This window comes from Tetrao urogallus (assembly GCF_951394365.1).
Source record: "Tetrao urogallus genome assembly, chromosome: 17".
In the NCBI taxonomy this organism is placed as follows: Eukaryota; Metazoa; Chordata; class Aves; order Galliformes; family Phasianidae; genus Tetrao; species Tetrao urogallus.
This window is the reverse complement of record NC_136830.1, coordinates 7,894,982-7,910,922: the sequence shown is the minus strand read 5'-3', so window position 1 is coordinate 7,910,922 and position 15,941 is coordinate 7,894,982. Positions and strand designations below refer to the sequence as shown.

The 15,941-nt window shown below is 51.7% G+C and overlaps 1 protein-coding gene and 1 pseudogene across 2 annotated transcripts; both read left to right on the top strand.

Moving 5' to 3' along the window:
• Positions 1–1,964: 1,964 nt before the first annotated feature.
• On the top strand, positions 1,965–2,559 carry VPREB3 (V-set pre-B cell surrogate light chain 3; the record flags this gene model as incomplete). The annotated part of the gene is made up of 2 exons (XM_079543881.1): positions 1,965–2,013; positions 2,231–2,559. The coding sequence occupies 2 exons, from the start codon at positions 1,965–1,967 to the stop codon at positions 2,557–2,559; spliced, it is 378 nt and encodes a 125-aa protein (XP_079400007.1).
• Positions 2,560–3,588: 1,029 nt separating this feature from the next.
• LOC306952905 (vacuolar protein sorting-associated protein 29 pseudogene) lies at positions 3,589–5,236 on the top strand (annotated as a pseudogene). The gene is made up of 3 exons: positions 3,589–3,816; positions 4,342–4,577; positions 5,119–5,236. The product of its transcript is annotated as a vacuolar protein sorting-associated protein 29 pseudogene (transcript).
• Positions 5,237–15,941: the final 10,705 nt, after the last annotated feature.

Genomic DNA, 15,941 nt, shown 5'->3' with positions numbered 1-15,941 from the left:
CAGTGGTACAGGAGCTGGTGGCCAGGAGCCCTGAGGAGGAAGCTGTGGCCATGCTCCTGCCTTGCATGCGGGACAGCAGCAGATGTGAGGTTCCTCTGCTGCCATGGGGTAACCAAGGCCGTTTTGTTTGTTCACAGCTCCTCACTTTCCCAGGAAGGAACCCTGCAGCAGGGGACGTGGGACAAAGATGACAGCCCAGAAGGGCCCAGCAGGACACAGGGATCTGTGCTGCACATGCTGTGTTCATGGCACCATGGATAATTCTTCTCCATTGTGTATCACGCAAAGGTCTCTAGCAAACTCCTCTCTCCTTCAGCAGTTGTTTCTCCTGTTCAATTAAATCCTCTTGAGAGCAAACCCTGTGAATGTTTGTTCAGTTTCTGCTGTACTTGGCTGTTTTGGCTCCTGGTGGAACTGGCTTTTGGCTACTGTGCATCTAGCCTAGCTCAGACAAAATCTTGCATCACCCTCTAGGGCTGTTACCACCTGCCAGACACTGCCACATCCTCCTCCCATGGAGGAAATGCTCGGCTGTTTTTTGGGGTGGAGCAACGCCTACATGGCAGCTTTTCTTGCTGAAGGAGGGAGGGAGAGGTGCTGTTGTCTCTGTTCTTACCGCTGTCCCCTCAAGAATGCAAAATTCTGGAGCAGGGAATAAAGCACCAATTCTCACTGTCGTTGCCAAACCAGCTGCTTGGGCAGCTGTGGTGCTGCATCAGTCAGTGCCTCTGGGCTCAGCTGATGCATGGCACAAGGCAGAAGAGGTGAAGGCCTTCCGAAACAAGCCTCTATTGTTGTGACCTTGGTTTTGTGATCAAATCTCTCTGTGGTTGATGAAATCACATCAAGATGATTGTGCTGCTTTTGTGTAAGGTGGTGTTTGGGTTTCCTCTGCCACCTCACAATTTCCTCTGATATGTGCTGGCTGTGGCTGAGCACCACAGCGCTCTGTGCCCATGCTGATGAGGCTGCTGCTCTCAGCAGGGTGTTTCATAACCAGTTGGGTATTTCTGTTCCTCGTGGGATGCATCCAGAAAAACCCTGCCTCCACTCCACTTTGGAGTACCCTGCTGCCTCCTGTGCTGCAGACACACCATGCTTTGAGGTGGTCATGTTACAGTGGCTCTGAGGAGCATCGGCCATCACTTTTCACTCTTGTTTTTCTCTCACTCCTCCCCAGGGAGACTGTGTCACAGAAAATTGGTCAAGGTCACATAGAGGGAAGTCATTGCTTTTGTTAGACAAACTGATATAGAAGGTGGAAAAAATAGATAAGCCGTTGGGCACGTGAGCCCCTGTTGAGAGCACTGCAGCGTATCACCATAGTGTCTGGTTTGTTGTGCCACACCTGTCCATCTCTGGGACCAAAGATGCAGTGCCAGGGTGGCCTAACAAGACAGGACCCTTCCCAGATCTCGCGGCTCTGTTTTCCCTCCCTCACAGCCAGAGCACAACTAGGGCTGTGTGGAGAATTTGCAATCATCTCTTGGGCTTGGAGATGCCTTGGGAGCTGGGCTGCAGAGTCTTCTTGCACTGTGGTGGTGGTAGACAGGTGGGCCTTCATCCCTGTTGACTCTGGCAGCTTTTTGCTTTTCCAATCTGTAGTCCTTCTGCAGTGGGCACCAATTGTGCAGCAGCCAGAGCCCCTGAAACCATGTCCCTCTGGTAGGCTGATCAGGTTTCAGTGTTGACCCCACTCTGTACCCTGTTTCTGGGGAGGGCTGCATGTCTAAGGATGTGACTGGAAGTGAAGATGCATTGGGACCCTCGCCCCAATGATTAGAGCCCGACTGCTAAAGCTCCGTTGCAGCAAATAGAGCAATGCGGTGAGCTGGAGTCCCCCAGCCCCTTGTGTCATTTACATATGCCTCACCAGCACAAGCAGCACACACAGTAGCCCGGGCTTGTGCAGCACTGCAGTCTGTCTCAAAACAGCCTCCAGTCCTCTGCTCCTGAATCCTACCATGGTCCTGGGCTTCATGCTCCTGTTGCTGGTGGGGACAGCAGGGTCAGGTAAGATCAGCAGCATAGCTGCACTGACACTGGGGATGGCAGGCAGGACTGAGCTTTGCACAGGGGACCATCAGCTAAAAAGGGCAGTTTGTTCCAAGCATGGAGTGACCGGTGGGTCTGGGCGATGGGGATGCCTCATGGGGGTAGGGGAATGTTTTGAGGCTGGGGGTGTCAGGACACAGCTCCGTATCAGTAACCACATCCTTGGTGTGCACAGCCTGCAGGGCCCAGCCGGTGCTGACCCAGCCAGCTGCCGTGCAGGTGCTGCCTGGGGAAACTGCCCAGCTGTCCTGTGTCCTCAGCCCCCAGTACAACATCAGCGACTTTGGCATCACCTGGTACCAGCAGCGCCCAGGGCAGGCCCTAAGGTACCTGCTCTACTACAACTCGGAGCGAGACAAGCACAAGCCCGCCAGGATTCCTGATCGCTTCTCTGCTACCAAAGACCTTGCCCTCAACGCCTGCATCCTCATCATTGCTGCTGCCCAGGAGGAAGACAACGGTCGCTATTTCTGCTCATTGCCCCTCACCACCAACTGGCTGTAGAAGCAGGGAGCAAACCCAGCTAGCTCACCCCACACAAATATGATGCGATGCTGTCAGCAGACAGAATGGCAGCCGCGGAAAGAACGGACAAGGCCTCCCTGCAGGCTGAGGCTCTGGCGCGGTTTAATAATGGTAATAAATGTAATCAGTACAATAAATGTAATAAAGATTTGTCCTCACACGCTGCTTAGTCTCTAGATAGCCTCGGACCTCACGCGCCCCCCCACCCCCCCGGCCGCCATTTTGTCGCGCCTCACGCACCCCCCCTCCCCCTCGTCCGCCATTTTGTCGCGCCCCTCTCCCCTTCACAGAAGTCTGCACGCCCCTCACGGTTCCCTACCGCTTCTGAGGGTAAAGGACGGGTGTAATTGTACGGGCATTGCTGGGCGCTTTGTACGAACGCTGTCACGCAGGGGGGTACTGCGTTTTCTATTAAATTCTCAGATAACTTTCACAGCGCGAAGACAGCAACACCTCAACGCTTCGCGCCCAACACGATGACAACGGCCGCCTCCGCACTACGCATGCGCAGCACAGCCGGGCACGCACTGAAACTGGCTTTGGGGGCGGGGCCAGAGCTGTATGGCGGTGTCACGTGGGGCAATTCGAGAGCTGCCATTGGCCTGGGGGAGGAGAAAATGAGGCGCGCTACTTCCTGGCTACTGTAGTGCGCGTCGAGGGTAACGGGTTGGTTGGAGCTCTGTGGTGGAGCAGGATGGTGAGCGAGGGTCTTGAGGCCACCTCCTTGCCCTGCTGGGCTGGCGCGGTGGCTCCGGGACCGGACTTTAGTGGTGTTTGGTGTGGTGCTCGCTGTCCTTTGGTGTCACTGGGTCGTGAATTCCCTCAGCTGGGTGGTGAGAGCCCATGGGTGTGTCCTATTAGGAGTAGTCCTGTGGTGCAGTGTGGGCTCTTTGTGTGTGTTGAGGGTGCTTCCCTGGAAGCTAATTCTGGAAGAAATCCCTGCTGCCTCTGTTGTTGGAAAAATCAAACGCACTGGAGCTGCTGACTGCCTTTGTACTATTGAGTGATATGGTTAAAACTCTCTCTTTCCTCGTGCTGTGTGTGAAGCTGGTGTTAGTGCTAGGAGACCTGCACATCCCACACCGATGCAGTGGTCTGCCAGCGAAGTTCAAGAGCCTCCTGGTTCCGGGGAAAATTCAGCATATTTTGTGCACAGGAAACCTCTGCACCAAGGAAAGCTATGAGTACCTCAGGACTTTGGCTGGGGACATTCATGTTGTTAAGGGGGACTGTGAGGTAATGTTCTCGCTGTTGTTAATTCCTCTGTCCTCCATCTTGTAAACTGTAGTTGTCCCATTGAAACCTGGGAAGACCTTCAGCATTTGCAATTCATGACCACTAAGGTGTGGGGCCAGGAAGTAGGAATGAATAAGGCTGAAGAAGCAAAATGACTTTCTAAGGCTTTTCTTATTGCACTTGTGGTAAGGGAGGAATGATGTGTAGTGGTGATACATGCACTCAACTTCTCAAGTTCTACATGAATCTGCTTATGACTGCTGTGATGTTGCTGCAGTCCTTCAGATTGCTGCAGGAACAGGGAGCTTCTTTACTGTTGAATAGCCTTGAAGCTCCTGCTCTCCATGTGGTTCCAGTCAGGCTCAAGATCCCAGTTCTTTGCTCTGCAGTTACTCTTAATACATGGTGCAAGCATCTGGATCACTGTACAATCTTGGTAGTAAAAGGCAGACTTGTGTTGTGAACCTTCATTGTATTGGTGAGGTTCTCTGTCTGATTTCTAACTTGTGTATTTCTCTTTCTCAGAGTCTGAATTATCCTGAACAGAAGGTTGTAACTGTTGGGCAATTCAGAATTGGGTTGATTCATGGCCATCAAGTCATTCCCTGGGGGGATGTCGCAAGCTTGGCATTGCTACGGAGGCAGCTGGATGTAGACATTCTTATCTCAGGACACACACACAGATTTGAAGCATTTGAGCACGAAAATAAGTTCTACATCAACCCGGGATCAGCTACAGGAGCCTACACTGCTTTAGAAACGTGAGTGCAATGAGCCTTGAACCTCAGATGTGTATCTGCCCTTAAGAGTGCTGCCCAAGTGTTGCAGAGCACTGGTGAGATGCAGCGCCATGCAGGCCATCTCTACCCTTCCCCCAAGAACGCTGCCTAGCTCCTACTGTTCATAAGGCTTTGATTAGCTCATGAGCTGGCCTGGACAGCCTGGCACTGATGTGTCATGGTCACAATCCTAAACCCATACGATGTTGTGATGCTGTTGTTTCTTAGAGTTGCATTGCCTCCAGGTGTTTTCCAGAAGCTGTGTGCTGAACTTTTGTTGGGAAGGAGCCCCTCAGGGCACTGCCAGCATCTGAGCCTTCCAGAAGCTGGGGCATTCAGCCCTGAGAGCTGCTCTGGCTAATTGCAGCCTCTGAGCTGTGGTACTTCCCAGATGACTGCAGCTCTTTGCAATTTAATGTTTTGTAATATATTTCCATAAGACATCTTGGTAAGAGGTGTAAGCTATAAAGGGTGATTGACAAAGTATGTCTTTTTTTTTTTTTTTTTTTTTTTTTTCCCCCAGGAATGTCATTCCTTCGTTTGTACTGATGGATATCCAGTCTTCCACAGTTGTGACTTATGTATACCAGCTAATTGAGGACGATGTGAAAGTAGAAAGAATTGAGTTCAAGAAACACTGATATGTGTTTGAATCTGCTCACCATCTCTCATTCCTCCTCTTTCAGTTAAAGCTGAATCCAGCCACGTGGGGGTGCTGCTGCAGCGGCGTGTTGGGTTGTAAATCTGCAGCCACGTGAGCTTGTGAAGTTCCCAAGAAGGGTTTAGAACAGGAGAAACTGAGTAAGAGAAATGGGCTTATATTAAAAAAAAAAAATAAAAATATTATATTAAAAAAGTATATATATCCTATATTTAAGAAGGAGTTGCTGTTGTTCCTGGCCTTGTGGAGTTGCAGCTAGTGATTGCTTGGGACTGAACCTCTGTAAAATGAGCATAGAATAAAACAGTATTTTCATGTTTCTGGATCCTATTAATTGTTTGTTAACTGAGAAGAGGACAGGAATTCAGTCTCGGGGCTGGAAGGGAGCTGCTCTTTGCTTCCCAGTGTGTACTACTGAAACCTCTCTGGCTTTATCAGAGATGCTCAATGGACTCTTAACAGCACTGACTGTGGCACCTGACCTCCTGCTGCCTCCAGGCTCCCTTCCTGGCTGGTATGCTTGTGTTGAAGAGCTGTGGGAGGCTGTTGCAGTGCTGTGGGTGAGGCTAGGCCAGCTAAATAGCCTGGGAGCTGGCCAGGGGACTTGGTGGGAGGAGCAGGGCTGGGGAATGATGTGAATAGCAGGTGGTGCCACTGCTGCTGTGAGGAAGAAGGCTGCTTCTGCAAGTGCTGTGCAATGCAGGATGGCAAAGTGCTTCTGCTAGCCCTAGGCCTTTGCTCATGGCTGTGGTGGTGCTTAACAGTGCCAGTGTGCAGAGAAATGGACATGTGCAGCTGCTCTGGGAGTAGCGACAACAGCTATGGCTGGTACCAGCAGAAGACACCTGGCAGTGCCCCTGTCACTGTGATCTATCAAAACACCAAGAGACCTTCAGGTATCTCTTTATACTTTTCTGGTTCCACATCTGGCTTTGTTAACATGTTAACTGGGGTCTGAGCCAAGATGAGGATGTCTGTTACTGTGGTGATTGGGATGGGTGCTGTTTGGTCAGTGCTGCCTGCACCAGGGAACTGGAGAGGAGTGAGGGGAGAAAATGGAGCTCAGTGAGTGCCTGATACACAGTCTACACTAGGCAGTGGATTAAGACTGCTGAGCCTACAGGCCATCTGGTACTATGGCTGGTTCCAGCAGAAGACCCCTTGCAGTGACTGTCACTGTGATCTATGCTGACACCAACAGACCTACCAACACCTGGGACAGCTTCTCACCTTTCTCCATCTCCTGATGCAGCTTCATGAGCACATTAACCATTGTGGGAATTCAAGCTGAGGATGTGGCTGCCTATCCCTGTGGCAGTAGGGACAGCAGTGGTAAGCCTGGTGCAGTGATACAGGGAGATGTCAAAAAAAAAAATGTACAGAGGTTAAAAATGGAGGTTTTTGTGCCTTTTTCTCTCATGGCTGAGCTGGGCTGTACAGTGAGATGAGTTCCTGTCCCCTCTATGAAGTGCTGTCTATGAATGGTCTCTCTATTGTGTGTTGTGGTGCATGAGGAGATTCTGAGGACAGGGGACACTTCTGTCCGTCCCTACAAAGGCCTGAAGTCCCTGGCTGTGTACAGTAAATCTGCCCAGGGCACCTGAGCTGTGGGCAAGTACTGCCAGGAGAGGGACCCAGGCCATGGTAAAATCCCGATGGCTCTGTGCCCCCACGCCAATGGGGCTGTGCTGCAGACCATCACCCCCCTTCCCCACCCCCCCCCAAAACTTCCTAAGTTTTATCTCTCTCCTCCAATCACTGTCACCGCACAGCACTAGTGCTGTCATCCCAGTTCCCACAGTAATAGACAGCCTTGGCTTGGACCCCAGTGATGGTTAATGTGTTTGTGGAGCTGGAGAATTGTGAAGGGATGTTCGAGGGTCTGTTGGTGTTGTAATAGATCACAGTGACAGGGGCACTGCCAGGTGACTTCTGCTGGACCCAGACATAGTTGCCACTACCCCCGGAGCAGGTGATCTTGACAGTTTCTCCTGGGTTTGCTCACATTGAGGCCAGCTGAGTCAGTGCTGCCTGCACCAGGGAACCTGGAGAGGGAGAGAGGGGAGAAAATGGAGCTCAGTGAGTGTGGGACACACAGCCCTCAGCATACTGCAGTGGGATAACACTTCTGAGCATGCAGTCCCAAATGCAACCTCAGGACTCCCTCATCTGCTCCAGCATTAACATCTATGGCTGCTCCCAGCAGCAGGCTCCTGGCAGTGCTATTGTTGCTCTGATATTGGGGGCCAGCAAGAGACCCTCAGACGTTGCTTCATACTTTTCCTGTTCCAAATCCTGTGCCATGCACAAACTGTTGTCGATATTCAAGCCAAGGGTGAGACTGTCTGTTACTGTGGTGCCTGGGACATCAGCAGTAATTCTCATATGGTGATACACGGAGATGTGGGGGGGAAAAAAGGGTAGATAAAGGGATTAAAAATGGAGGATTTCTGCTCATCTGTCTCACAGCCAAGCTGGGCTGTACAGCTGAGGCGGGTACCTGCCCGCTCTGCAAAGCACTGTCTGCAAATGGCCTCCCTCTTGTACCTTGTGGTGCAGGAGGAGCTTCTGGGTACAGAAGACAGCCCTTTCTGTCCCTGCAAAGACACAGCACTGTGTCATGCCCAGACTGTGTCTGCTGTTACTGCTGGCAGCTCCATCCTCCTGTTTCTGAAGAGGCATGGATGTTGCTTCAGAAGTCTCTTCTGAGGTCTCTTCTGCAATGGTGGTGGTCCTCATCCCACTGCTGCCAGGTGAGGGCTGTCAGGCATTTGCTGAGTCCCATTTTCTCTCCTCTCCCTCTCCAGGTTCCCTGGTGCAGGCAGCACTGACTGAGCTGGACTGAGTGTCAGCAAACCTGGGAGAAACAGTCAAGATCACCTGCTCCGGGAGTAGCAACAACTATGGTTGGTACCAGCAGAAGTCACCTGGCAGTGCCCTTGTCACTTGTCACTGTGATCTATCAGAACACCAAGAGACCCTCAGGTATCTCAGAGAAGGCTGCTTCCGCAAATGCTTTGCAATGTAGGATGGCAAAGTGCTTCTGCTAGCCCTAGGCCCTTGCTCATGGCTGTGGTGGTGCTTAACAGTGCCAGAGTGCAGAGAAGTGGACATGTGCAGCTGCTCTGGGAGTAGCGACAACAGCTATGGCTGGTACCAGCAGAAGACACCTGGCAGTGCCCCTGTCACTGTGATCTATCAGAACACTGAGAGACCTTCAGGTATATCTCTTAATACTTTTCTGGTTCCACATCTGGCTTTGTTAACATGTTAACTGGGGTTTGAGTCAAGGATGAGAATGTCTGTTACTGTGATGACAAGAAAATGGTCAGGGATTAAAAATGGAGGTTTTGTGCCCTTTTCTCTGATGGCTGAGCTGGGCTGTACAGTGAGATGAGTTCCTGTCCCCTATACAAAGCACTGTCTGTGAATGGTCTCTGTTGTGTGTTGTGGTGCATGAGGGCATTCTGGGGATAGAAGGCACTCCTCCCTGTCTCTGAGAAGTGGCAACACTGTCATTCCCAGCTCTGCTCCCAGTTACATTGTCTGCCCTGTAGTCCTGATGTGGCTGTCTCCATGCTGGGATGCTGTGGGTTTGGCTCTGCTCCTCCAAAATGGCAGTGGTCTCTTCTCTTCTGATGGTATTCCTCATTGCACTGCTGTGCAGGGAGAGTTGTGTGAGTTGGGCACTCACTGAGTCCTGTTTTTCCCCTTTCTCTCTCCAGGTTCCCTGGTGCAGGCAGCACTGACTCAGCCAGCCTCGGTGTCAGCAAACCTGGGAGAAGCTGTCAAGATCACCTGCTCCGGGGGTGGCAGCTGGAGTGGCTGGCACCTGTGGTAGGAGGCATTGAGGATGGGAACAACGCAGTGCTGTGCCTGTGCAGGAATGGGGATAATGAGGCACTGGACCCAGAATTGATTACTGATTGAAAAGGTTCAGTAAGGGAGGACACTTACATGTACAGCCTGGCAGAAAGAACTGGATCCTACCTCAGCCATGACTCAGCAAGGGCAGAAAGCCTTGGTTTTGAATTGCAGTCTGTTTGTTACCCCACATCTCCCCATGTCGTTACACCAGCACTACTGCTGCTGTCCCAGCCACCACAGTAATAGACAGCCTTGTCTTCGCTTAGATCCCACTGATGGTTAATGTGTGCGTGGAGCTGGAGAGGGAACTGGGGAATCGTGAAGGGATGTCTGAGGGTCTGTTGGTGTTGGTATAGATCACAGTGACGAGGGCACTGCCAGGTGACTTCTGCTGGTACCAGCCATAATAGCTGCTGCTACCCCCGGTGCAGGTGAGCGTGACGGTTTCTCCCGGGTTCGCTGACAGCGAGTCCGACTGAGTCAGCGCTGCCTGCACAGGGAACCTGGAGAGGAGAGAGTGGAGAAAATAGGGTTCAGTGAGTGGCTGATACTCAGTCCTCAGCATACAGCAGTGGGACTGAGCCCCATGCCTGAAGTCCCCAACTGCATGCAGTAAATCTGCCCTGTTCACCTTAGCTGTGGGCAAGTACTGTCAGAAGAGGGACCAAAACAATGCTGTGATCCCAGCAGCTGTGTGTCCCCACACCAATGGGGCTGTGCTGCAGACCATCATTTTCTCTTAAGCCCCAAGCTGCCCCTAGCACAGCCTCTCCATGCGAAGCTAGCCCCGATAGTATGTAGCAATCCCCATTGCAGTGCTCCCACCGCACTCATGGCTAGCCTAGCCATCACTGGGTTTGAAGCAGAGGAGTAGTGACTCAGAGGTGGGGAACGAGTTACAGACCTTAGTTAAAAGTTGAGGTTTTCTGCACTTGCTGACTTATGAATTAGTAGGGCTGGGACTGAGGCAGATTTCTGTCCTCTCCATGTGGGCATGTTTGAAAATGTTCTCAGTGTGTTTAGATATATGGGAGGTTACTTTGGGTCCGGAGCCAAACTGTACCTGCCCCTACAAAAGTACAGCACCATGTCGTTCCCAGCCTTGCTCCATGATGTTGCTTTGAGCCCCATTCTCCTGCTGGAGCTGTCTCTGTGCTGGGATGCTCTGGTCTGGACCCTCATCCTCCAGTGTTCTAGTGGCCATGGCTGAGGTTTCTTCTCCTTTAATGGTGGTGTTCTCTTTCCCACTGTTGCATGCAGAGGAGTGTCCGTGTTGGGCACTGACTGAGCACCATTTTTCCCCTCTATCTCTCCAGGTTCCCTGGTGCAGGCAGCAGTGACTCAGTTGGCCTCACTGTCAAGGAACCTGGGAGAAACCGTCACGATCACCTGCTCCGGGGGTAGTACCAACTATTATGGCTGGTACCAGCAGAAGTCACCTGGCAGTGCCCTTGTCACTGTGATCTATGATAACACCAACAGACCCTCAGACATCCCTTCACGATTCTCCGGTTCCCTCTCCGGCTCCACGCACACATTAACCATCGCTGGGGTCCAAGCCGAGGACGAGGCTGTCTATTACTGTGGTGCCTACGGCGGCAGCAGTACTGATATAGAGAAATGGGGAGATGAGGTGGGTGAACTGTTGTACAGAGCTAAAAATAATGGATTTCTGCCCTTCTCCATTATGATTTTTATTGAGGTTTTTCCTCTTCCTGTGGTGGTATTGCCTGCTTTTCCTGTGTTTTGAAGAGCAGAAGGCACGGGCAAGGGTCTTGGTGGGAGAGCTGGCTCTAGCAGGGATAGTGAATGCCCTAAATGGAAGAGAGGGACACAGCTGTGGCCATTTGTGATGATAGGTGTCCAAAGCAGAACAACACATACCAGTGCCTAAGACCTCTCCTGTGGCATGAAGGGGAGTGCATTCATAGCCATGGCCATGTGGAGGTAAGAGTAACATGCTTACTGCAGTAATTCTGCGCATAGAAGAGGAAGAAGGACAGAAAAATCTTCCTACAGTTCTAAGTTTTCTCTCTCTTCTCCAATTAATCACTGTCACCATACAGCACTAGTGCTGCTGTCCCTGCTCCCACAGTAATAGACAGCCTCGTCCTCGGCTTGGACCCCAGTGATGGTTAATGTGTGCGTGGAGCCGGATATGGAACCGGAGAATCGTGAAGGGATGTTTGAGGGTCTGTTGGTGTTGCTATAGATCACAGTGACAGGGGCACTGCCAGGTGACTTCTGCTGGTACCAGCCATAATAATAATTGCCAGCAGAGCTACTGCTACCCCCGGAGCAGGTGATCGTGACGGTTTCTCCCACGTTTGCTGACACTGAGGCTGGCTGAGCAGTGCTGCCTGCACCAGGGAACCTGAAGAGAGAGAGAGAGAGGGAAGAAAATGGAGCTCAGTGAGTGCCCAACACACACAGCCTTTCTCTCTCCTGGCTGAGCTGGACTGTACAGCTGAGGTGGGTTCCTGTTCCCTCTGCAGAGCACAGTCTATTAGTGGCCTCTCTATTGTATGCTGTGGTGGGACAGAAGGCATTTCTCCCTGCCACACTACAAAGGCTCAGCACTGTGCCATCCCAAGCACCGCTCCCTGCTGCTGGAGTGGCATGGCTGTGGCTGAGGTCCCTTCTCCTCCACTGGTATTGTTCCCTGGTCAACTGCTGCCCGGCAAGGGCTGTGTGTGGGGGGCACTTGCTGAGCTTCATTTTTCTCCCCTCTTTGCTTTCCCTTTCCAGGTTCCCTGGTGCAGGCAGCACTGACTCAGCCGGCCTCAGTGTCAGCGAACCTGGGAGAAACCGTCACGATCACCTGCTCTGGGAGTAGTGGCTACTATGGCAGCTACTGTTAAGGGAGCACCAGAAGAAGACCTCTGCCAGCACTCCTTTCTCTGTGATCTATCTCAACACCGAGAGACCTTCGAACATCCCCCCACAATTCTGTAGTTCCAATTTGGGCTCCGCACTCACGTTAACTGGGGTCCAAGCTGAGGACAAGGCTGTCTATTACTGCAGGAATGAAGACAGCAGCAGTACTAGTACCACAGTGACAGAGAGCAATGGAGATGTGATATACAAACCCCCTATCAGGGCTGGGAACAGTTTCCACCGACACCCACATCTGTTCCCGGCTTAACAACTATTATGGCTGGTACCAGCAGAAGTCACCTGGCAGTGCCCCTGTCACTGTGATCTATAGCAACACCAACAGACCCTCAGACATCCCTTCACGATTCTCCGGTTCCAAATCCGGCTCCACACACACATTAACCATCGCTGGGGTCCAAGCCGAGGACGAGGCTGTCTATTACTGTGGGAGCCAGGACAGCAGCAGTACTGCTGGTAGTAAAACGGGGGATGTGAAAGAGAGATAGTTCTGAATTAAAAATTTATGTTTTCTGCCTTTCTCCCTCAGGATCGTGATGGGCTGTGCCACTCAGCCAAGTTTCTCCCTGCATAGCCATGGCCTTGAACATCTTACCTGTTCTACCTCATTGTATGGGAGGTTAATCTCCCCGTTATGCTGGAGAAACCATAAATATCATTTCCTCCAGGGCTAGCAGTGGCTATGGTTATGGCTGGTACCAGCGGATAATCTTGGGCAGTGCCTCTGTCACGGTGTGGTATAGCAACAGGAGGAGCACATCAGGCATCCCGCTATGATTCTCTTTATGCATCTAACTTCAAGAGCAAGTTAACCATTACTGATGTTGAAACCAAGGATGAGGCTGTTTAGTTTGTTTAGCTACTACAGCAGTGATGCTGGTATAGTGACACAGGGAAACATAGCTGTGATGTCTACTTCTGCAGTGCCCTAGGGTGTGGAAGTGAGAACAGTCAAAGCCATGACCACAGCGAGGGAACAGGAACGTGCCTACAACAAGCTCTGCATCGCTGAAACACAGAACATCAGAAAAGCAGCAAGGACGAGGGCTGGGCACAGTGCCTGCACGTCCTTTGTGGGAATGGCTACAGCTGGAGTTCAATCATCGTGAAGCAGCTGGCAGGCTGTCAGCACAGATAGTCCCCAGGACTCCTCTTTGTTTGACATGACATTACAAACACTAGTGCTAGGCATCAAACTGTATTGATTTGCTTGAGGGTAGGAAGGCCTTGTAGACAGAGCAGGATAGGCAAGATCAATGAGCTATGTCCAACCCCTTGACATTCAAGAAGGGTAAGGGCCAGGTTCTGCACTTAGGTCATAACAACCCGAAGCATTAGTGGAGGCACAAGAGATGAGTTATTGAAGGGTCTCGTTGTAACAGGCTGATGGTTCAGTTTCATGATCATGAAGATATCTTCCACCCAAACGGCTGTAGGAGGACAAGGTGCTCTGTCCCCAGAATCACCTGCAACAAAAAACACAGCAGGGAGGACATAAAGAACTGTGGCCATCTTCAGGATGGTCATCTGCCTTAGTCCCATTAGTCTGATCAGCTATAAGAGAGAACAACAAAAAACCTTTGCTTATAGCTGTGATCTCTGCCTCACTTCCATATCACTATAACAGCAGGAATGCTGCTGTCCTTGCTCCCACAGTAAGACAGCCTCATCCTCGGCTTGGACCCCAGTGATGGTTAATGTGGCTGTGGAGCTGGAGAATAGTGAAGGGATGCTTGAGAGTCTCCCAGTGTTACCATAGATGACAGTGACAGGGGCACTGCCAGGTGCTGGTACCAGCCATAAGCACTGTTAATCCCAGAGCAGGTGATCTTCACCGTTTCCCCTGGGTTCACTGACCTTGACTCTGGCTGTCAGTGCTGCCTGCACCATGGAGCCTGGAGGGGGAGAGAAGAGAGGGGAGAAAACAGGGCTTAGCAAGTGCCTGACACACAACACCCAGCGCCAGAAGATGGCACTGATCCCTAAGACAATGAGACCGTGCATGTTCAAAAGGTTCTCTTTTTCTCTGCTGCTTCCTCTCAGCCTGGCTTTAGGGTCTCCCCTCCCTCCTACTGCTCTCCTTTGACCTGTACATCAGGTCCCAGGGCTTCATTGCATTCTGCTCCTGCATGCATTGCCTGGGCCCCTGCGGCTTGGGGTTGGTCACTCTGGGAGTAGCCATGAATATGGCTGGTTCCAGGAGAAACCTGGTAATGGTGCTGAGACTGTGATCCATAGCAACACCAAGAGACCCTCAAACATCCCTTCACAATTCTCCAGTTCCACCCTGCAGTGCTGCAACCAACATAACCAGCACTGCTGTCGTAGCTCCCACAGTAATAGACAGCCTCGTCCTCGGCTTGGACCCCAGTGATGGTTAATGTGCTTGTGGAGCCAGATGTGGAACCGGAGAATCGTGAAGGGATGTTTGAGGGTCTTTCATCATCCCAATAGATCACAGTGACAGGGGCACTGCCAGGTGACTTCTGCTGATACCAGCCATAGCTGCTACTACTCCCAGAGCAGGTGATCGTGACGGTGTCTCCTGGGTTCGCTGACAGCGAGTCTGACTGAGTCAGTGCTGCCTGCACAGGGAACCTGAAAAGGGAGTGGAGAGAGGAAAAGAAAAACGGTCTCAGTGGGCGCCTGACATACACAGCCTTCCCAGCAAAGCAGTGGGTCAGGGGCCCCAAGCCCATAAGGCCCCAGCTGCACACAGTGATTATGCCCAGGTCAACTGCCCAGGTGACCTTAGTGACCACCACTAGGAGAATGGTGTTACTCCAACAGTTGTGCTATGGACTCCAACTCCCTCTTAGCCTCCCACCCTTCCACAGCACAAAGCTGGCACTGATGGACACTGGCCACCTCCCCATTCCATGCTCCCCCTGCCTACTGTAGGCATTTTCCTTGATCCCAAAAGACTAATCATGATTAGCCATTACTGGGATCCAAAATGAGCACAAGCATATGTACTACTGTGATGACTTGGGAAACAGCACTTATGGTGGCAGAATGGCACAGGGAGATGGGAAACTGAGTTACTGACCCCAGTTCAAAATGGAAGCTTTCCACACTTACTGACTTTGACTGACCAGGGCTGTGGGACTGAGGCAGGTTTCCGTTCTCTCTGTACGGCCATTTTTGTAAATGCCCTCCTCTCTGTACCTAGATGTATGGGAGATTACTCTAGCACTTAGCCACATTGTACCTGTCCCTAGCAAGGCACAGCAGTTTGTTAGCCCCAGCCCTGCTCCCTGTTGCTGCTGTGAGCCCTTATCTCCTGCTGGAGCTGCCTCTGTGCTGAGATGCTCCAGGCTGGGCTCTAACCCTCCAATTGGTGTGAACCCTTCTCCTCCAATGATAGCACTCCCTCCCCTGCTATTTCTTGGGGGAGGCTGTGCAAATTGGGCACTTGCTGAGTCCCATTTTCTCCCCTCTCCTTTTCCAAGTTCCCTGGTGCAGGCAGCACTGACTCAACCAGAATCAGTATCAGCAAACCTGGGAGAAACCGTCAGGAGAAACTGCTCTGGGGATAGCTATGATTTTGGCTGGTACCAGCAGAAGTCACCTGGCAGTGCCCCGTCACTGTAATCCATAGGAACACCATCAGACCCTCGAACATCCCTTCACGATTCTCCGCTTCCACATCCGGCTCCACAAACACATTAACCATCGCTGGGGTCCAAGCCGAGGACGAGGCTGTCTATTACTGTGGTGGCTACGACAGCAGCAGTAATCCTGGTATGGTGATAAGGAGACGTGGGGAAAAAAAGGCATACAGAGTGGTTGAAAATGGAGGATTTCTGCTCTTCTGTCTCACAGCCAAGCTGGGCTGAAGCAGGTTCCTGACCTCTCTGCAAAGTGCTGTCTGCAAATGGCCTACCTCTTGTACCTTGTGGTGCAAGAGGAGATTCTGGGTA